We start from the raw sequence: 22,986 nt of genomic DNA, 5'->3' as shown, positions 1-22,986 counted from the left end.
TCATCTAATTGTTCAGATTTGTATACATCCAACAGAAAAATCTCATGTATTTTTGCTCATCCAACCAATTATCCGACTTACCATGTATATGTGTATCCAACCTGTTTGTTCCATCATCACGCCATCAAACCATCCATCTACGTGTCCCTTCCATTATTTATACAAACATGACACCTTACAGCCAGCCATCTATTTAACCAATCGAAACTCCATCTACGTGCCAAATCAATGAGGTATTCACCCATCAGATCAACCAGCTGTGGGTCTGTCCAACCATCAACTCTTTGGCCTATGTGCTCATTCAATAACCTTTTCAAATACCCTCCTGCAACCTGTGTTCATCCATTCATTTATACTACCACTTAACCAACCATCAAATAGTCCATTTATGTGTATACCCATTTACCTATCAAATGGTATATGGGGATTTTGGTGAAAGACATTTGAGAGTGGTATATATATATATACACACACAACACCAAGAAAGTTATGGTGGGTTTGGAAAAAAAACTTTCATCTGAAAGAAGGAAAATCCATTTGAGCAAGTCACACACTCCACAGTGCCCTTAGCAACCATCGCTGGAAGTTCACCTGAAGTTCTGAGCCACAACAGCAAGGCATTGTGGGTATGCAAATTAGCCCAAATGCAAACCTTTTCTCCAAGAAATTGTCTTTGTCTAAGAGGGCAGTGCTACTGTATACATAGCTTAATCAACCCAAGATTGAGATTTTGCGAGGCTGTCAGGGTAACTACATACCTGGTTTCACCCTTATTAGGGATCATCAGTGCAGTATAGTCCTGACAGCCTTGTGGTTGGAGCATTGGGCCCTGTTTTCAAAACACCAAAACAGTTATGGTGGGTTTAAAAAGGCTTGAAGAAACCCTTTCACCTTAAATGTGAAAGTAGGATAATACATTTGAGCTAAGTCGCACATGCCACAGGGCCACCTAGAAGCCACCGCTGAAAGTTCACCTCCAGTTCTGAGCCACAACAGAAAGGCATTGTGGGTATGCAAATTATCCTAAATGCAAACCCTTTTCTCCAGGAACATGTCTTTAACTAGACAGCAGTGCTACTTTACACATAGCTTAACCAACCCAAGACAGGCAGTTTAGAAGGCTGCAGACTACATACCTGGTTTCACCCTTATTAGGGATCATCAGTGCAGTATAGTCCTGACAGCCTTGTGGTTGGAACATTTGGCCATGTTTTCACAACACACAGAAAGTTATGGTGGGTTTAAAAAGGACTGAAAAAAGCCTTTTCACCTGAAATGTGAAAGTAGGAAATTCCATTTCAGCAGAGTCGCAGACTCCGCAGCGCCCCTAATAGCCATAGCTGGACATTTCAGGTGAAAGGTTTTTTTTCAAAACTTTTTAAACCCACCAAAGCTTTCATTTACATACCTATTAAATTACCTACGCTAGTCATCAGGTTCTCCAGCTGTAAGTCTTAGAAATCTTCCATTCAACCATGAAATCATCCAGCTCCGTGCCCACCAAAGCATCTATTTGACCATGAAAACATCCAAGCAATGAGGTTTCTGGTCGAGCTTTCTAATTAATCATCTACTCATCCACCTTACTACTAGGATCTGATCATCAAACCATCCAACTGCATTTCCTTCTAACCATTCATACAACTCTTAAAACCTCTATCCAGGTGCCCTTTCAACCGTCCAATTGGCCACCGGTCATCATTGATCCATTCATGCATCAATAAGCCCATCTTTCCGCCATCAAACTGCATCGTACCATACCTGGGAATAGCTCATATATGAACCTCACTATGTGGCTAAGTGTAGAAAGGTTTGTACAGAGACTCACGTTCGGGTTGATCTTGTTGTGACACGGAGCAAAAGGCCCATGAGGGTTCACCAAGATCCCACAGTAGAGAGGTCCCTCGTAGGATTCTCGCTTTTCCTCCGTGCAATTTGGGGTCACGATGGAGCTGGTGGCATTGCAACTGGACAACAAAAACACAGAAGACACAGAGAAAGTGAGGGACGGAGAAAGATAAAAGAGGTAGTGACTTGGTTGATAAAGTTATGGTTGTCACATCAGAAGGTTTCATGCATTAATCAGGCAGACACTCACCTGGGCTGAACATTCCAACTGTTGCCAAAGTCATTGACGTCCGTCACCAGATGTTCATCTGGGTTCTTGAAGTCATTAGCAGGCGCCCCGTCGTAATCTCCACACAGGCCACACAACGTGTTCTTATAGCTGTAAAAGAAAAGTTCTGGTCACTACAGCATATTGTACCATTGCTTGGGATCTGGGTTCTCCCGGAGTGATATCTCTAATTCTTCTGGTACTCACTCGCTTGTTACTTTCACATCTGCATAATGGTTTCCATCGTAGCGTACGACTAGACCGAAATCCGTCTGCACCAGCACATACTTCCCAGACGAGGAGATGGACAGCCCACGCACAGGGTTCAATGGGATGTCCACTGTAGCACCATTCACCTGAAAAGTAGTGCAGTGTGAATATGGCATACTGCCTACTCTAGCTGAGGATTCCAGGGAGAAAACAATAAGACTTATTTATGGCTGTTCCATGGTCTTACATTGCCTGTTCTTTTCCAATGAGTTTTTTTTCGGACAGTTTTTTGCTAAAAAACTCATCGAAACAAATGTATTTGATTTTTCGGGGGTCCCTCCTAGGCCCCCCTCTCTCCTATTATGTACTACCGATTCCCCACCCCTGCCCCTTACATCCCCTTGCCCTCCCCTCCCACTATTTTTCTAAGTGTTTTTCAGCAGAAAACTGTCATTAAATATGAATTTTAAAATAACGGGTGATATAACAACGGCATACCAATTGTGGCATCTTGACAGATGAATGCTTTACCTGCACAATCTTATTCTTTAGAAGAGCAACCACTACCCCGTACACCTCCACGTAGACGGCCTTGATGTACGCCACAGTGAATGTGTTCCAGCGGTACTCGTTGGAGGCGTACACCACAAATGGAGTCTGGCTGGAGTTGCAGGGCTTGGCCAGGACGTAGGTGCAGTTGCCGTGGAAGTCATACTTCCTCTTGTCGAAGGTAGTGTAATGTGGGTCACCAGACACAACGCAAGTGGAAGAGTCTGAAAGACAAAGAATGGGTCATTGGTAGCAGAATACCAATATGAAAATAGCAGAGCGTCTTTGGACTGTTCACCACTTACCTTTAGGGAAGCACCCCTGCACCCCAGTGTGGTTGGAGCAGTACTCGTCTGGGGCGCAGCTGATATCCATGCACTTGGTGTTGTTGTTGGCGAGACATTGACACACCTCCTTACAGGTGTTAGAGAAGATGACCTCATTAGGCTACAAATAAGACAATAGAATATAATTGGAACAATGGGACGAGCAGGTACAGCGCAGAGTACATTAGTATGACTAGGCTAACTTGGAAGTATGCCACCACGTATCACAGAAGGTATGCTGCATTTTGCCAGCACCACATCTGAAAGAGAGTAATTGACCATGATTGGTCTCGGGAGGATAGCTCAGGGGCAACGTGTTCACCTTGGAAGCAAGACGACACGGAGCAACACAAGTTCGATCCCTAGGTCTGCGCTTAGAAATCTCTGGGAATTAAGCGCATTTTCAATAACATATCATATCATATCATGACTAAATTGCCACAGATCTTGGGGTTCCAAGCCCTGGTCTCTGAGATCTGAAACTCTGCAGAATAATCCTAGATAGTCTTTTATTTAATGGGGTTGACCTTACCCATTCCTATAACTTTACTTAAAATGTACAAAGGCGGGCATGGCTGTTGAGTTAGTAAAACTCTGGTTTATGACAGCATGTGCCACATTTACACTATCAATTTTAGGAATTAGAGGAGTTCAATCCAAGAGCTCTTCTTCATGGGGAGTCCTTCCAGCTTGCTTCTGTAGTACAGAGACAAGCACCCAAGATACAGAAAAAGACTGGCCTCTTCTACACCTACGTTGCAAGATTTAGTAGAAGGAATGTGCTTCGAATAGTCTAGCCGGGCTGAGCCAAGCATTTCTCTCCTCAGAGGAGTAGCGTTCCCATAAAAAGTCCACTTACCTGGAAGTACACATGGAAGTACGCATGGGAGATGTTAGAATGACCTAGAGTGCTGTAAACCTCAGCACTATGTCGTCCTGTCAGAAATATGCTACTGTTTGAATCCTATTTTGAAGCCACAAAGAAGCATGTTATGAATTACCTGGCCCGAGTAATTAGTAGGATAAATTTTCAAGATCCTTACAGCATGGCAATTTGGTGATCGAACAATAAGGTCATATAATATGAAATTGTCATATAGCACCTTATGCCTGAATCCTACTGCTTCTAATAGCTGTAATAATAGCTGTTAAACACTGCTCATACTATCTTTCTTTCTCTTCTACCTCTGTCTTCATTTCAACTCTCTTGCCATCCCTGTCTACCCTCTACTCGCTTACCTACTCATCAAATCTCCAATCCAAACTTTCATCACTCTTCCCCTTATCGGTCTACCCCCAGCACATCTTCACAGACTCAACATCACTATGCTTCTACATCTCACTCCCTTTAAATTGCTTTTTGGAATGAATGTGCATTCTCTCTGTAACAAGACTTCCTTTACCTCAGACTTCCTTCTTTCCCATTCTCCCTCTATTGACCCCATTACCTTTACAGTAACCTTCATTTCTCCCACAGACTCTGCAATCGTTGCTGCCCTTCACAACCCTGCCTACCTTCACCCACTGTCCACGCCCCGCTGGCATGGGTGGAGGTGTAGGACTGTTCCCTTCTGTGAAACATCCGACCTCTCCTACTCCCCAATGTCCCGAATACACTATCGCCACAATCTCTCACCCCACATGGCTTTCATACTGTATCTCTCTATTGGCCACTTGGTCATGCGGGTCAATTTACTAACCACCTTACCCGATTAATAGACTCCCTTTCTTGCCCATCATCACCTCATCGTCACGGGTGACTTTGTTCTCACCTCTCTCTCCACTCCTCTATCAGACTTTTTTTTTGCTCTCTTCTCCTTGACCACTCGCTCTCTTCTGTCCACTCTCTGGCCACCCATTCAAATGGTAACTTCCTTGACCTTATTATCATCTCCTCTTAACTCTCCGCCTCTAATATCTCCACCACTCCATCTCTCTCCGATCATTCCATCATCTTTGCCATAATCTACACTCCCACTTCCACATCTCTCACTCCTTCTACCACTTCCATTAACAAGTACACATTTCCCTCCTCGAAGTTCCTTGTCTACCTCCCTGACCTATACCACTCTCTCTCTTCCAGTACAACATTCCCCATTCCATCCACTGATGTAGCCTTCAATAACTTTAACGCTGATCGTAATGCTCCCGTCTTCTCTTACTTCCCCCTTACCACATTCACTCCTTAACCCTCCCCTCCATGGCCTTGGATTAGACCTTCCATCCCCAAACTCAAATAACAATGAGGAAAAACATTTGCACTCGGCAAAGATCTAAACACTCCCTGTATTTTCAACTGACTTGACTGCTCTTCAAAACCACACCTCTGCTTTCCACTCTGCCAAACATGACTTCTATCTCCCTCTCATTTCAACTCAATCCTCTCAATCTAGGAGCCTCGAAAAAGCTCTCAAATGATTTCTCGCACCGCCTAAACCCTCCTCATCTCCTCTACTCTTTCTGATAACGATCTTGCTCTCTACTTTGCTTCTAAAATCTCCAACATTAAAAATATGTTCATAGATGGCCTTCTATCCCCTCACCTTGTTCACCTTTCTCTAACACGTCTAATTTCCTCTCCTATGATAATGTCTTCCTTTGCCCCGACTAACCCAGATGAGATTCTTGCTAACCCTTCACGTTCCCCCATCCACCCTCTATGCCCGCACATAGTGAGACCCATAGCTCCCAGTGTTGCTCCTTATCTTAAATTCCTCTTCAACTCCTTTCTAGACAGTGCCCCTTTTCAATCCTCCAACAAGTTGGCTACTGTCAGCCCTATCCTTAAGAAACCTGGTCAAGATCCTAGCTGTCCTGCCGACTTTCTTCCTGTCTCCCTTCTACCTCACTATTCCAAAATCCTAGAGCATGCAGTTTTCAATCAACTCCCTGAGTTCCTTGACACACACAACCTCCACGAACCTCTTAAATCTGGCTTCTGACCTCTGCAGTCTACTGAGTCCGCTCTCGTCAAAGTCAGCAAATACATCTCTTCCGCTCGTCATGCTAACCGTTCATCTATTCTTATTCTTCTCAAGCTATCTGCTGTCTTTGATACCATCAACCATTCTGACCTTTTTTTCAACACTATCTCTCCTAGGTATCAGAGACAAGATCCTTGCTCCGTCCGTTTGTTTCATATCTCGCCCCAGACACTCCCCGATGTCCTGGAAGAGCCTTAACTCCCCGCGCACCTCCTTACAATTGGTGTTCTCCAAAGGTCGGTCCTGGGTCCACTTCTCTTCACTCTCTATGCCTCTTCTCTTGGTACATTGATCTCCTACAGCATCTCCTATCAACTCTTTGCCGATGACACACACATTCTTTTCTTCTTTCCCCCAGTATCTGATGAGTTATGGTAAACAATGTCTAACTGTCTCTCCGCCATCAAACACTGGATGGCATCTCACACACTCATGCTCAACTCCACTAAAACTGAAGTTCTCTACTTCCCATCCAAACAAGCTATCTCTTCCTCTCCCCTCTTGTTTCCTTTCTCCTGACCATCTTTCCTACTCTGCTTCTGCTCGCAACCTTGGTGTCGTCTTCGATCCATCTCACAACTTCTTGCTCTTTATCTCCAAATATGCCACCGCGGCCAGACTTAATCTCCTCAACATTAGAAAAATAAGACATCTTTTTACCTTTAACACAGCGAAGCACATCATCTCCTCTTTAGTTCTCTCTCAGTCTGACTACTGTGCCAGTCTCCACTGTGGCCTTCCCATCTATGCTTTTTCACCTCTCGACAAAGTCCTAAACTTTGCTATCCGTTGCTGCTGTATTCAACCTTCCCTGCTTCACCTCCACCTCCCCAGCCCTGTGGTAATCTGTGAGACAGAGATCAAAGTATAAACTAATTTTCATCATCTACAAAATTATACATGGACTTGCCCCCCCCATCTCACTCCCTATTCTCCCCCTTGTACTCTGCGATCATCCTGGGTGCACCTCCATGCCAGCTCTCATGCCCTTTGCTCTCCCTCTCGTTTCCGCTCTCTTTCTCTCCCATTCCCTTATTCTGGAATGCTCTTCCTCTCCCTCTCTGTACTATTTGACTCTACCTCTATTTAAATCCAACCTCTGAGCTCTCCTCCTTTCTGAAGAACCACTTGCGTAGCATTCTAAGCCACAACATCTCCCTGTTTTCCTCTCCTCTTACCTCTCTATAACAACCCACAGCACTTATCCCACACCGCATCAACCCAAACCTCTGCTATCCAGTTCCTATATCATGCTCTACTGTCCTCGTCCCTGGTTCATGTTTCTATCTCCCCTGCATCATCTGGTCTTATATCCACATCCTATCACACCTTGTTAAGGAAACTGGTCCTCCGCTCTGTAAATAAATGTTAAAAATGTTGTAAGCATTTTTGTGCCAGAAATGCATTGCTTTCCCTGTAATTTCCATAAATAAATCAAATAAATTATTACCCTATGTTTTGGTACTCAAGTTATTCACGAGGAACAATAAGGGGCTGAAATGTGCCTCCTAGGATACGAACGTGTGAACTGTATCCTATCTAACCGAAATCCATATGAAATGTGCAGATCGCAGGCAAACTCCAAAAATAACCATGCTGTGTACTTGATATCCACCAACAGTAGTATCAACATGAAAAGCAATGCCGAGACGGCCCATCAGAGACTTGACCAAGCACATGAAAGCTGGAATCAGAATAGTTAATTAACACATTTGACAATAATTGGCACAAGCCATCATACCCTTCAGAATCTCGCTTATCACAAGAGGAGTGGTCCGAAAGACAAACAGAACCTGGGTAGAATTAACTTAAGTAAAAAAATAAAACTAGACCATCAGTACAGCCTTGAACCCCAGTAGCTGTAGTTGTGTATTGGACACTAAGGGTTGATAGAGACTGACATGTCCACCACGCTGCGAAGCTCTTACAGTACCTGGTAATATTGCCCGTTGAAGGTGCATCCACAGTCCTTCTTCAGTACACATTGCTCTCCGCTCTGCACAAAGCCGGCATCACATTGGCAGCCCTCAACGCACGGCCGGCCGCAAGGCCCGGGGCGGGGGTCCAAGCAAGAGGCTGGACAGGCCGCGCCACACGGTTCATAGTGACTATTAGGAGGGCAAGAGATAGCTGTGGGAAGAAGAGAACACAGGGCACATGTCAAGGAAAGCACTGAGGCTCCAAGAAGGGTTCAGGCAAGGCATAATGGGTGAAGGTGGCTTACGGCAGAAGGTGTCATTCCTCCAGGGCCGCAGGGTGACGTTCCTCTCCTGGCACTCATTCACATAGGACTCCAGCGCCTCGCACAGCGGTCTCTGGCCTGGGCCCAGCTCACACAGGTCGTATACGCAGTCTCTGAAGAAGTTCTACCGGGAGCAGAAAGATTCTTCACTCAACACATTGACCTCATGCTGGGCCTATGCTGTGGAATGTACTAGGGTGTGGAACACCTGCAGGCCCATTTTGATGTCAGTGGAAGTTGGGCTGGAATATAATAGACTTGCGGAGATGAGCACTCCGCCGCTAAATGATGTAATGTGACCTTCTTACATATTCTGCACAGACTTTGGAGGTGGCGAGAACTTTATGCTCCACCTCCAAAGTCTGTGCAGACGCTCCGTGCGGAAAATGTGGCAGCAGCTCAACCCGCATGGAATGTTCATGCGGGGCAGAGATACCTGAATCCTTATGGAATCTTGTTTGCACCTCTGAAATCCAGGCAGAATCCATAGGGATTCCTATTAATGCCAGCCCCTGCATGTGCAGATACATGCCGCCTGGCTTCAGCGATTGTGTGCAGAAATGGCCGCAAAAAGGTGTGGGAACCATGGAGATCCCAGATTCCCCTGTCTCCTTTTTCAGGCCCCGCACACAGTCACAATCAGGGTCCTAATGTGCTTCTGGCTCCCTTGTAGGATTTATTTTTTACCCATTCGGGTGCTGAGATGACCAGAGTGGTGGCCACCGCACTCTACAATTAGAAAATACAAATCACACTGGTTCTCAATTTCAGACTTTGTTTTTATCCCAGAAACCCCCTTTCTAGAGAAAGCAAGTGGAAGACCCTGGCCTGGTCCCTCTAGACTGCATCGTTCTTATGAAGTAATCATGGAGCCTGGACCTTTCCGGACGTTCCAAGTAAATGAACTGAGGTCGAAATTGGATTTCCTTTTCAGGTTTTAAAACAAATATCTTGGAAATCCAACATGTACATGGGTCTCCAGTTTCACCAGGAATCCCAGGCTGGATGAGTCTAACGGAACGGATGGGGTAGTGGGGTTTCATTCATTACATCATAAAGTAGCAAAGTGTTGATTGTGCCAGATGGGGATGGCGGAGAGCCGGCTTCAGGCTCGGATTCCGCTAGGCAGAGCTTTCCCGGTTTGAAAACCTGGTCTGCGTACCTGCTTTTTTCTTAGCTTGGGCTAGCGGCGGAGCATCTTCTACCTTACATTTAAAAAAGAAATCATGTTATAAGGACAGATTTACCAGTTTACAAGTTCTCCCCTCCCATGCCTTGTAGGAGTAGGTCACCCAATCCTGGTTTTATTCTTTGCATTTTGGCTTTTGCAGTTGAGCTTTATATAAAGCAAGGAAGCAGAACCTACTCAAGCGCTCAAGTTCTCCCATGCCTTATACGAGTAGGTCACCGAGTCCTGGTTTTATTCTTTGCATTTTGGCTCTTGCAGTTTAGCTTTATATAAAGTAAGCTAGCAGGACCTACCCAAGCGCTCAAGATGTCCCATGCCATGTATGAGTAAGTCATCCAGTCCTGGTTTTATTCTTTGCATTTTGGCTCTTGTAGTTTAGCTCTATATAAAGCAAGGAAGCGGAACCTACTCAGCTCACAAGATCTCCGATGCCATGTATGAGTAGGTCATCCAGTCCTGGTTTTATTCTCTGCATTTTAGCACTTGTAGTTTAGCTCTATATAAAGTAAGGAATTGGAACCTACTCAAGTTCTCAGGATGTCCCATTCCATGTATGAGTAGGTCATCCAGCCCTGGTTTTATTCTTTGCATTTTGGCTCTTGTGCTTTAGCTTTATATAAAGCAAGATAGCGGAACCTACTCAAGCTCTCAGGATGTCCCATGCCATGTATAAGTAGGTCATCCAGCCCTGGTTTTATTCTTTGCATTTTGGCTCTTGTAGATCTGTTTTCTATAACGCATGACAACACAACCGATTCGTGCATGATATGAAGCGTTTTGATAGCCCTGTTTAAAGCGGTTTTATTAAAGGTATGAGATATCTCTATATGTTTGGCTTATATGTGCATCCAAGCAGTATTCTTTCGCCGGCCCATTCAATTCAAAAGCACAATTTACCAATGCAGGCTCCTAAACTGCTTTATTCAGAAAGGAACCTGGAAGTGTGTTTCTGATTTTCCCTTTGCCAGTCCATTTGCCTTTTTTTCTGCCAAAACTGGGAGCACTTGCAAAACTACATTTTTTGTTTTGGCCCAGTGGCTGGAGCTGTTACTAATTGCCAACTACAGTTATGGGCATTTTAGAGGCTGGACTAAGCAACGCCTGCCAAACATTATGTGCTGAGTTTAGGCCTCATCACGGCTGTAGCCCTTAAATGTGGTGGTAATGGTATTACAGCCGCATTTAAGGGCTGGCCCTATCACGAGTTGGGCGCTAAATCTACTGTTTTACCTCCAGCTTTTTTCTGGAGGTGAAAATCCCTGTTTTCGGCTGTATTACAGCCGGCTGTATTAGCCCGCATAATTAGCGCCGAAAATTCCCCATTGGATCCAATGGACCCAATCAGGAATGGGGATTTACCGTTAAGGCCCAACTCGTGATCCGGTGGTAATACCACCGGACTGGTCGGTGTTAGGGCTATTACAGTCGGCTGTATTAAAGCCGGGAATACAGCCCAACTCGTGATGAGGCCGTATCCTTCCACATCACAGGAAGCAAGCATGGAATGGTATCGAGCGCATGCTCTGGATGATTGCTGCTTAGACCGTGGGCGAGCAAGATGCACCCCACAGTAAGAAAGAGTGGTCTTGTGTTTTTCCAGTAACAACCCCAGCTTCACAATACCCAGCTAATGAAGTGAGTGCTTGAGCACTTGGTAGCGCCGCCTGTCAAAGAAAGGGTTAACTCTGCAGTTCTATGTTCTTACATCGCCAGCTTTTCTTTTGCTGAATCAAATGTTATTTTATATTAGGAGGGTTTACCCCGCATTTCCCTCCTTCCATTTTATCTAGTCCCTATTCCCAACACCCCCAAACTCCTTATATCCCCTCCCTTTCATATTTTTTATTGAAGAGCTTTTTCGTCCAAAAATGTTGGCAAAAACACTCGGCGAAACAAAAGCCTGGCAATGCACCAACGTCGTACCAACTCTGCATGTTATGGTAGCAAGTAGCAATGATGTGTGCAACCTTGCTTTCATAACATGTAGGTACCAGAACAAATGATGGTTCTGCATTGCTTATGATGGTAAGGGCTGTTGCAATCTGGTGATTCTTCAAGCTAGACATTCCCAGGGTCCTCAAGGATTCAAATCCCATCCCAAAGGTACTCACGTTTGGACTGATCTTGTCATGGCACGGGGCTAAGGGGCCCTCAGGGTCCAGCAGGATCCCACAATAAGCTGGTCCCTCATAGGACTCGCGCTCTTCGTCTGTGCATTTTGGTACCACGATGGAGCCTGTTGAGTTACAACTGAAAGGCAAGATGGAGGATGGAGACAGAACAAGACAAAGAGTGAGGCACGATTTGGGAGATAGATTTTTTGAACCACTGCTAATGTCCTTTTGTCCCCTACTAAGTTCTCCCTCAGCCTCTCACACACCCTTTGCCCGAATTACCAACTAAGTTGGTGGGGAAAGACGTGAAGCGCACATCTGTGCTCATGGGAAGATTGATCTTTCACCGTTGTACAGCAATCTTCTCTACCACTTGACTTCCTAAAGGTGATCTGATATCACTGAATAGAGTAGAAATTGGTCAGTCGTCTCTTTGGATGATGTGGTGTCCTCTTACTGGTCACAACTGGGAAGGTTCTTCTCTACTGGTGAGGGACAGAGGGATTGTCTTCTCCGGGCAATCTGAGACCCTCTAACTAGCGATGATGGGAATGGTTGTCTTTGGTGGGTCATGTGCTCCCCTTTACTAGATGAGGCCTACACTGGTTATATTCTCCAAGTAATAAGGTCATTGCCTTCTCCAGTCTTCCAGCTGATTTTAGTAATCAATGGCTGGAGTGGTTGCCTTCTTTTCCCTCTCACTAGCAAGGGCTGGATTCATTGAATGAGCACTTAGTGCTAGTGTGCTTCTAAATGAAGCACTCATGTTGAGTTCTTGCCCAGAATAGAGCCCAAGCACACACACCCTGACACATATCCAGCCCAGCTGGCCCTCCTCTTCTACATCGAACTTCCATGAAGATACAGCACAAGCAATAAAATCAGGAAGTCCCTTACCTGGGCTGGACGTTCCAACTGTTCCCAAAATCATTGACATCTGTCACCAGGTCTCCAGCCTGGGTTTTGAAGTCGTTACCGGGAACACCATTGTAGTCGCCGCACAACCCGCAGAGTTCACTCTGGTAGCTGCAAGGAATAATATCAGGCATGTCACTGGTCTGGACAGAGCCTGACCTCCTAGCCTGGGAATGCTCACTGTGGTTACTATGTCAGTGCTCTTGGCCTCACTACAAGTGTCTGTATTGGCAAACATTGGGTGTTTGAAAAGGTGTACTGACTTCCTTCATGTAACCGGAGACACCATTGCTGTGGTCATGGGCCTTTCTTTTATAAAATATTGCAACCTGCAATTAATTCAAATGAAGTGAACTAAGACTACAATTCCCAGAACTGCAGTGGTAAGACAATGTTTTCCTTGAGTAAATTCAAATGCAACAGTGTTGTGATCCGTAAGCACTATTTCCAACATTACTGATTTTATAATGACTTAAAATAGATTGGCACACCATGCAAAACAATCATTGCCTCCTGCTGGCCGAACAAAAAAAGTATTCCTATTTATAATTGTTGGCACCCTGTGCCGATGCAGAGGGGAGGAATGACACAGAGCCGTGGCCTGCTTGAAATGTCTTTATTATGAAACTGAAACTGTATCTGTAACTCTCGCTCCACTTTCCGTTCCGGCTCCTACCTTTTCCCCCAGCACGGTGCCTCCTTGAAAGGCGGCCGTGCTGCAACAGTTCTGTATTTACAACACCTCCCCCACACATACCTTCCTATGTCCATCTCACTATTCCTCGATGAGTCTATTCGGCCGCCTGTGGGCTATCACCTCTGCCCCCCTTCTCCTTCCGGGTGGCCTCTCTCCTTCAGCAGCTCCCCTCCTACCTCTCTGTCCGCTGCCCCCTCACGGTTCTGTGTCAGGGTGGCTTCCTATTCTGATGCTCCTTCCCCACTGGGTACGAGGTGTTCGAAGAAAGACGCATCGGGGGGAGGGGGACGGGTGGTATCTCTTTCCTCTCATTCTGGGTTGTGACCATTGTCCCTTTTATTTTGTCACCGTCAAAGGCGTTGTTTCATATCTGGACTTGGTCTTTTATCGTATCCTCTGCTTTACTAGGACCTCGTCCCCATCATTGAAGGCCCTCGCTCCTATCTTCCAGTCAGTCCATTGTCCCGTCAGTTTGTTCCATCTTGCGTCTCTCCCCCGTATCTCTGCTTCAGTCACTACCATCTTCCCTCCTTCTGTCCACTTCGCAGTTTGGGGCAGCCTTGTCCTTGCACAGTAGGCTATCATGACGTTTCCAGGGGGTACTCCGGTGGCGATGTGTGGTGTATTTGTGTAATGTCACAGTATCCTGCACAGTGCCTGCTGCACTGGCATCCTCTCTATCATGGCCTTCTGGATTGTTCTTTTTATAGATACCATGAACCCCTCAGCCATTCCACTGGACTGGGGCCACAACGGTGTGACCCTTGGTTGTATTAACCCAAGATGTTTTGCAAACGTGTGGAAGTCGTGATTATTGAAAGGCGGCCCGTTGTCGGTTTTCACTGTGTTGTGGGACGCTCCATTCACTGAAAACTTTGTCAATCACCCCACCAACGTGGGTGAACGCGGTGGAGGTCGTCTTCTTTACAAAGGGGGACCTTGAGAACTCATCCATGATGATCAATAGATATTCTCCTGTTTCAATGGGCCCATAGAAGTCCATTGCAACCCAGTGCCACACAGGGATTTTGGTTCCTTGCAGCAGGATAGGTGGGTTGCTTTGGGATTTGCGCTGGCACGGTAAGCACTTCTTGACTGCCTCCTCTATCATGTCGTCCATGAACAGAAACCATACTGTCTGTCTCAGCAGCTTTTTGGTAGCCTCTACCCACCCCTGTGTCCTTTGTGTGTTGTCAACAATAGGCACCTCCTGAGGGCTGCTGGTATCACTAAGCAGTATTCTATGAGCTGTATCCATTGCTCCGCCATGGCCAGCTCCGTGCAGACCTTGGATAAACATTCCATCTCTTTCCTGTCTGCACCCTTGTGCAGCTGTAGTCGCCTCTTGTAGTCTCTCCACTTTTTGGAGCTGGTCAGTTCATTTGCCATGATGGGTCCTCCTGTGATGCTTTTGCTAACTTTTCCATCCTCAGTGCCAGTGACAGGGCGTGTGCGGTGATGTAACAGAGGTCTCTGTCTCAGTTCAGGGTGGCACGAGATGTAGTCAGCTGGGTTGTTGTCTCCTTCCGGTCTGTGGAAGATGCCATATTCTTGGAGACGTATATGCCCCATCCCTCGATCCTCAGCGGCATCTTTGCCTATGGGTTGCTGAACAGTGACATGAGGCTCTGGTGGTCTGTTACAAGTGTAAATCTCTTGCCAATGATAAAGTGGTGATAGTACTCACACGCCCGAACCACAGCAAACTCTCTTTCTCGGCTTCACTGTAGGCGCATTCTGTCTGGGACAGTGCTTAGCTGGCGTAAGCCACGATGTAGCTTGCCAGGGTGTCAGGGGTTTCACGTTGAGCAAATATAGCTCCCGCCCCACGTGGCTGGCATCAACGTCGATCTCGATGTGCCAAGCCGGATTGAAATAGGCCAGACCGTGGTATTTGAGAGTTTGCCTTGATGGTGTCAAACGCCGTCTGGCATCCTTGCGACCACTGGAATGGCTTGTCCTTTTTACAGTAGCCTTCATAGTGGCACTGTCGTGATGGCATATCGTGGGAGGTATCTGGCACAGTACCTCGCCATGCCCAGGAATGATCGAACTTCCGCCAGCTGAGTAGGTGCCGGGAGCTTGTAATTTGTCTGTATCTTCTCGGGGTCAGGTTGCATCCCTTGAATTAAAAAAATGTGTCCGTAAAATCACAGTTTGTCCTTATTGATATTGCACTTCTCGTAGTTCAGCGGGAGGCCTGCCTTGTGCAGAATGTCACACACTGCGAGGAGGGCCTGATCATGTTCCTCCTGGGTGGTCCCATAGAGCAGGATATCGTCGAAGTAATTAAACGCTGACTTGGCTGGGAGTATCAGTTGACGGATGGCCTTTTGAAAAATCTCTGTGGCTGAGGATATCCCAAAGTTGAGGCGTTTGTAGCGAAACAGCCCCCATGAGTGGAGAACATCATGATACCCCTGGTTGAGGTCCAGTTTGGAGAACTTGGTGGCGCTGTTCAGCTGGACGATCATGTCTTCAATCTTGAGCCCTGGGTGTATCTCGCTCTCTATCTCTGTGTTCGCCAACCTCATGTTGATAAAGCGTCACATTTTGTCACCCTCTTTTGGCACTGCCACTAGGGGTGAGATCCATGCTTTTTCCATTATGTCATTGACCATCAGTTGCTGTCATTTTCTGGATTCCCCATGTTTCCCCAAGTGGAATCCTACCCTCCTGGGCTGTTGCAGAACAGGTTGTATGCTTGTATCAATGAGCAGTCGCACCATAGTGTCCTTCATTTTTCAATAGCCCTCGGAATATGTCGGGAATTGCTTTCCTAATCGCTGGACTACTTTTTTCTCAGATAATGGACATCTATCAGGCCCAGCTCCTTCGCCCTCCTATAGCTGAGTAGACATTTCCTGCTGATGGGGCTTCTGAGCACATGCATGGACGTGTCAGATGTTCTCCCGTTGTGCGATAATGTTCTCTGGAACGGAAACAGTGTGTTAGCTCCCCATTGGAAAATGCCTACCTTTCATTGTGTCAGTTCTCTCCTTTCCCTCGTCTGAAGGAATTCCTGGTCCCCCGTAATATTTACAGTGGCACCTGTATCTATTAAAAAGAAGTGTGTTGCCTCTCCCAGTCGGACCATCACTTTCGGGGCTTCCACTCCATCTTCCTCCCCGTGCATCAGGTTGACAAATTTGTTGGTGTATTCAGAGTATAGCTCCTGCATGTAGTCATCAAATTCGTTGTATGTGTCCCTATGGTAGTCATACTGTCAGGAAAATAGCCAGCTTGAGATGGCTGCTCCTCACATGGAGTGTCGCCGTAGTCCAGGCCTAAGTCTGTGGCTCTTATTGACCTCCTAGGCATCGGAGGGTAGATCGGAGGTGGCCTCCACAGTGCTTGCGTGTATTGTGTGGCTGCGGGCCACAACCTCATGGGCGGTTGTTGCCTCCCAGTCTGGAACGGTCTTCCTTCTCGGAAGACAGTGTGAAAATGGCCTTCCCTGGCACACTTCGAGCAACTTTGGCTGACAGCTGGGCACATGCCCGTGTGGGGAATGCCTAGCCACTTCAGAAATATGTCCTCTGCGGGCCAGGGCTCATTCTCTCTTGCATGTATCTGTCCCTCGGTGGAACCCTAGCCATGACAGGCCTGTGGGCGGGTACCTTGGTCGCTGTGAAGGCGCTACAGTCCGATCCTTCTCACCCTTCTTCTTTGGCGTCTCATCACGGTTGCTTGAATCTCGACACGTTTGTGTATTCTTGCCATCTCAATGACTTCATCGATTGTTAGGGGTTTCTTCAGGAGCTGTTTCCGAAGTGCAGATGATACGCAGCCCTCGATGACGCGCAGCCAGATGGCCTCATCATCTGAGAACTGGGAGAATTGACAGTGTACCAGCTTCTGCCAGAGACGTGCAATGAGCTCTTCTACAGGTTCTATAGAGGAGTGTGAGTTTTGATTGAAGGCGTACCTCTCGTAGTCCCAGCTGGGCTGTATCACCACCTTAATGCTTTGGGCTAACACAAGGTCGTCATAGTTGGTTCTCTCCGCTGACAGGATTGTCTTGATGATTCCTTTTATCTCCTTCCCAGCCAAATTCATGAAAATGTCCTTGAGGACAGGTGGCTTTTCCTCACCTGTCGGGCCTGATAATGTCATCAAATTCTTCGACCCATTCGATCCACCTTGGGCCATTGTCCTGTTATGGGAGTGGTCTAAATGGCTCGGCTTCCTCAGGTAGGATGCTTTTGCACTGGCCAAAGAGGCCGCCATCAGTGCGACACCTTGATCCTCCATGGGTTTCCCGGGTGGGCGGCAGCAGTGGATCTTCGTATGCACAGATTCGATGGACCTGGCCAGGGGCAGGGATTAGCAGAGTTGGCCCCCGCACCCTTATGGTAGTGAACTCTTCAATCCGGGGCACCAGGGAGGCCTCCCTGAAGGCAGCACATATGCGTAGCTGGGTTTCATTTGCCACTGACTTATGGGTCAGCCCAGTCACTGCTCCTGGATCAAGGTGTGAGCGCCTGACAAACACGTGCTGTCTACACCACGTAATTATGCATGCCATGGTAATTCTTCCCCTTGTTTCTGCCATCTCTATCTATTTTTCTTTGCAGCCCGAACCCTCTGCAATCCAGGAAGGCACTTTTCCTTGGCTGCAGCTGGGATTAGGGCTGCGTTGGATGGATGCAGCAGGATCCTTCTGGCAGGAAGCCGCCACACCAGATGCTCACAGCGGACAACCCGCTCGGCGGGACAGAAGGCTGCCACAGCAGCGGGATCTCTCAGCGCAGATGCGCTACGGATATGTCTCCAGACGCTTTAGTTCAGGACGCCACACAGAAAGCTGTGGCGAAGGCAGCCCGTTGCAATCGCAGCAGCAGCGCCAGGACAGTCCGTCGCCTAGTCACCAGTTGTTGGCACCATAGGCCAAGGCAGAGCATAGGAATGATAAAGAGCCGTGACCGGCTTGGAACTTCTTTCGTAGAAAACTGAAACTGAAACTGTAACTCCTGCTCCACCTCCCCCGGCACGGTGCTCCCTTGAAAGGCAGCCGTGCTGCAACAGTTCTGCCCTCACAACAAAAGTGATGCAATATGAATACGACCAGGGATCCTTCTTCTGACATGTCAGCCCCAATCCAACAAATCATACACTTTCAGAGGTAACATTGTGTGAAATTATTAGAATGTGTAATAAGGAAGCAGAGTGAAGCTGAGAAACAAAACCTTCAGAGGGGAGTTTTGGGGTGGATGGTATATGTAAATGAGCTCTCAATCCTGTGTTTGTCCATATTCCAAAGTTTTAGCAGGTTTCATTGATTCCCCATGTTCTCTGAATCCCGATGCACAGATGGGGAGAACCAACCCGAGTGCAAAGCGCACCCTAGACATGTAATTGCCTGGTGACCCTACAGGGGTCTTTTGGGGTTCGCCCTCTGATTGCACAATCCGTAGCTGCCCATTGGATGCATATCATGTGTGAAGCTCTATTTTAATGCTGGGTTTGCAGTCAACCTCAGTGTGCATGCTGGGGCTTGCAGGATCATATACATTTTTTTACAAAACAAAGCCTTACCTCCCAGAATGCAAAATGCTGTTGACTGAAAACAACGAATTGGCTGATGGTGTCACACAGGAATTTGCTGGTGTTTCTGTTCAAGGAATCGGATTAACAGTTGCAACTTAAATCGGTACCAATAATAAAGTTGGTATTCCCTTAAGAGACTTGTTAGAGAGTGAGTCTAGAGCTTGGTTGGCACATAAGGGCCTACTAATTGACAGTGCATATATAATAGGGATGCTTGATTTCCAGAAGGTAGATTATAAGATTACAAGTGCCATTACCACCTTTTTCTGTGGGGTTGAAACACGCAGAGGACTCTTGCACATATTATTACAGTTTCGTTCATGGTACATGCCAGGTTTCTTAATGGGAATGGTCCCTTATCAAAAGACTGGTTGTCTATCCTCCTCAAGCCAATGGCAAGCTAGAGAGTGTTCATCAATTCATAAATCTACAGATGAGTTTAGTGGCTTGATTTGATTGTGAGAAGCCAAACGGGACTAGAAATTGGTTCATAAAACTATAAAGAGTATATAGCAATGTTATGTTATGTTATGTTTTGTTAATTACTTCCGTGCACAGGTTCTCAATGGGGATCTTGATGAGATGCAAGGACCCTTATTCCAATTCAATTCGGACTGTATATTATACAGAATGAAAAGTTGAAGAACCACATGCAAAAATACTAAATACTACAAAAAGCACATTTCTGTGAAAGTGAGTAGGGCATTTCATCACGTCATTCAGGTAATTGACAAAATGGGTTCGTTCGAGTTCAATCAATCATTTCCGGTGAAAGACGTGAAAGGTCGCATCATTCAATGCATTGGCTCGTGATCACTGGAGTGGCGGTATTTCAGAAAGGTGAAAGAGGTAACTTGGAAGAGAAAAGACAAGATTGTGGAAGAGCTGTCATGAATGGAGTGACATCAAAGGGATGTTGTTAGATCCCAGGAGCAAGACGAGTAGCAATCCAAGCGAGCTGAGCTCCGACAACCCAGGTGCAGATAATGATGCAGGACCCGGGGATCGAACCTGTGGTGCTCTGTGTCCGCCTTGCATCCACGGCGAGTATGATACCCCTGAGCTATCCTCCCGAGATAATGATACAGCAAGGATAAATGGAGCATGTCCGAAGAAATACAAGAATAGTGCATGTTGCTGTATTTCTATAGTCACAGGAAGGGAGACGCCAATGGTAGAAATATATAATATTTGATGTTTTCGTTTCTTTTTATGTTCATGTTTGCCATTGTGTTTATAGTTTTCTTTGTATTTTTCATGTGGGTGTGACATTGTATCGAATCGCTTTTCCCATGGTGGGGAAATATCAGAAGGTGGCATGATCTGGGAGAAAGAGGGCACAGCAGTTGGCAGTGACGAGTATTGTGAGCAGTGCATGATAAAGATTCATCATCTCCGCTCAGTATCAGGTTGTTTCAGAAACCTATTGACTGGGGAAATCTCCTCAAAAAGGCCATCTGAAACCAAACACTAAAATATGTCCTTCTGGTTACAAAGAAACCAAGTCTGTGAGCATTGGCTGCCAAATCAGACCTTAGAATGGGATCTACTGCAACCAGATCTTAAAACAAGCACTGCAGTATCTGGCCTCAGAATGAGACCAACTAAAAACTTGGTCCTAAAAAGAACCATCAATACAATCTAGCTATGAAACATCCCTCTGTAAAAATGTTTACTGAGTACTTTAACTCTACTTGTAGATTAATTTTATCCTTAAGTTCCAGGAGAACTTGGGCAACCCTTTGTGTCCCGTTATGATTTCAATGATACCGATTAATTCCGTACGAAAGAGTCTGCCCCCACAAATACAGGTAGGTGTCAGGTGTAGGTGAGGGGTCTGAATGTTGTGGCTTTACAGGTGTTAAGTAATACAACTTCCATGATCCCTCCCCATGGATGGACTTTGCTGTCTAATGCTGATGGGTGTTGTAGTCTAAAACATCTGGAGAGCCAAAGGTTGCTGAACTGAGGTGTAGCGTGTGCCTCAATGATAAAAGACACGTGCCTCAGATATGACTGGCTAAAAGTCCTGCATGTCTATATATAAAGGACAGCCATCTTTGTTTAGACTAGAGAAGTATTATATTTACAAATGTTATAATTACAAATGAGTCAGCCATTTTCAGTTCAATATTGGTCTGGTAAGCCAACTACCTAAGGTAAACCCTTCTGCCGGGTCATTAACAATCAGAAAAGGCCCTAAAAACTATGTGTGAGTGAGAGCATGTGTAGTACTTGTTTCACAGGGTTTAGTTCTCGCACTGGGAGACGTTACTCAGATTGTGGAAATCTATATTGAATGACTGACAGGGAACACCATGGATGTGGAAAATACATATCAAAGGAGTATTATTTTTGCACTCACTCGCTGGTCACTTTAACATCTGCGTAGTGGTTGCCATCATAGCGTGCAACAAGGCCAAAATCTGTCTTCACCACCATGTACTTTCCAGAGGACGACACAGAGAGGCCAGGAGCAGGGTTGATGGGGATGTTCACCGTGACTCTGTCCACCTGAAAAAGTAAACCAAACATGTATGCAGCTTCACTGTCTTGGGAAATATAGGCATTCCCCCGACCGTAATGTCATATAAGCAACAAAGTTCATGAAAGATCCAATGCTGGAGAACATCGCTTGTAGTAGCAGAACCTTTCCCAGAGGTTTCTGTGTATTTTACCTGGACAACCTTATCTTTCAGCAGAGCCACCACTACCCCGTAGACCTCCACATAGACAGCCTTGATGTACGCCACAGTGAGCGCGTTCCAGCGGTACTCGTTGGAGGCATACACTGCAAACGCTGTCCGGCTCGAGTTGCAAGGCTTGGCCAGGATGTAGGTGCAGTTGCCATGGAAATCATACTTCCTTTTGTCGAATGTGCTGTAATGGGGGTCACCAGAGATGACGCAGGTGGATGAATCTGTGAATCAAGAAGCAGGTTATTGGTGTCAATCAACAGAAGACGCCACAGAAGGATATCAAGGAAGCTAAGGGTCGATGGCCAATGTGTCTCTTACCTTTGGGGAAACACCCCTGTACCCCAGTGTGATTGGAGCAGTACTCATCTGGGGCACAACTGTTAGGACTGCACTTGATGGTGTAGTTTGCAAGGCACTGGCAGGTCTGTTGACAGTCTTCAGAGAAGATGACCTCACCGGGCTGGGAAGGAATAAACACAGAGATGAATCAGCAGTGGCGGTCAAGGCAGCCAGGCCATTCATGAGAGATGTGCTCTGGTTCACTCTGGAAATGACAAGTCCATTGCAAACAGGGATACATGTTGGAGGCCCTTTGTTCATGGATGTGTTGCACAATAACATACATGGAAGATGTCAGTGGACCCAACCACGCTCACTGTTCAATGACTGTTGTTTCTCTTTCAAAGGTATATCACAAGTTATGCCGCAGTCTATGCAATTTCACATGAGACTACAGCAAATAATATTGCGTGGTTTAAAGGCATTTTCTGCTTGGGGAAAGTCAAGGTCTTCTGATGCTTCCCAAGATGAGGCTAGTGTGTGCAGTCATTTTAAGAACCTCTCATGAGTTCACTGGTTTTATAAATTTTCAATTGTATTTTAGAAACTATGGTCAATAGTTGGCTTTGATCAGTGATGCTAGACAATATAGTATGCCACTCCGTGTATACATATGATGTCAGGATGCAGGAATTGCACTGTCGGAAGTGTGAAACGAAGATGACGCTGACGTACCTTATACTGTTCCCCCTTGTAGGTGCATCGGCAATCCTTCTCCTTTACACACTGATCCCCGTTGTGTACAAATCCGGTGTTGCAGTGGCACCCTTCAACACAGGGATGGTCACAGGACCCAGGCCGGGGATCCTGACACGTGGCCGGACAGGCGGAGCCACATGGCTCATAATGGCTATTGGGAGGACACACAATCGCTGGGAAGAAAAGAAGAGTATACATGATGCGATTAAATGTTTACCTTTGCATGCCATGACGTTTGTCTCGAGGAGTTAGAACACATCGTAACATTGATTTTGGTCAATTTTTCTAAAAACCAAAAAAATCAGCTCCAGCCAAGATTGTCTCTAGCACCAAGTTGAGAAAACGCCTCCCACTTGG

At 46.3% G+C, this 22,986-nt stretch overlaps 1 protein-coding gene across 1 annotated transcript in view; it reads right to left on the bottom strand.

The window, feature by feature from the left end:
* The window catches only part of LOC138457973 (IgGFc-binding protein-like), a 344,303-nt gene that overhangs the window by 137,668 nt on the left and 183,649 nt on the right, over window positions 1–22,986 (bottom strand). The window contains exons 46-58 of the mRNA XM_069607205.1: window positions 22,606–22,802; window positions 21,910–22,051; window positions 21,571–21,812; window positions 21,258–21,406; window positions 12,628–12,756; window positions 11,728–11,866; window positions 8,410–8,551; window positions 8,119–8,315; window positions 3,181–3,322; window positions 2,858–3,099; window positions 2,324–2,472; window positions 2,099–2,227; window positions 1,829–1,967 (exon numbers count right to left, since the gene is read on the bottom strand). Coding sequence (XP_069463306.1) covers window positions 1,829–1,967; window positions 2,099–2,227; window positions 2,324–2,472; window positions 2,858–3,099; window positions 3,181–3,322; window positions 8,119–8,315; window positions 8,410–8,551; window positions 11,728–11,866; window positions 12,628–12,756; window positions 21,258–21,406; window positions 21,571–21,812; window positions 21,910–22,051; window positions 22,606–22,802 — 2,138 coding nt within the window. The remainder of the gene's footprint in view (window positions 1–1,828; window positions 1,968–2,098; window positions 2,228–2,323; window positions 2,473–2,857; window positions 3,100–3,180; window positions 3,323–8,118; window positions 8,316–8,409; window positions 8,552–11,727; window positions 11,867–12,627; window positions 12,757–21,257; window positions 21,407–21,570; window positions 21,813–21,909; window positions 22,052–22,605; window positions 22,803–22,986) is intronic.

This window comes from Ambystoma mexicanum, chromosome 1p (assembly GCF_040938575.1).
Source record: "Ambystoma mexicanum isolate Mex_15411 chromosome 1p, UKY_AmexF1_1, whole genome shotgun sequence".
NCBI classification, from domain to species: Eukaryota; Metazoa; Chordata; class Amphibia; order Caudata; family Ambystomatidae; genus Ambystoma; species Ambystoma mexicanum.
The sequence above is the reverse complement of the archived record's forward strand: the minus strand, read 5'-3'. Positions and strand labels throughout refer to the sequence as shown.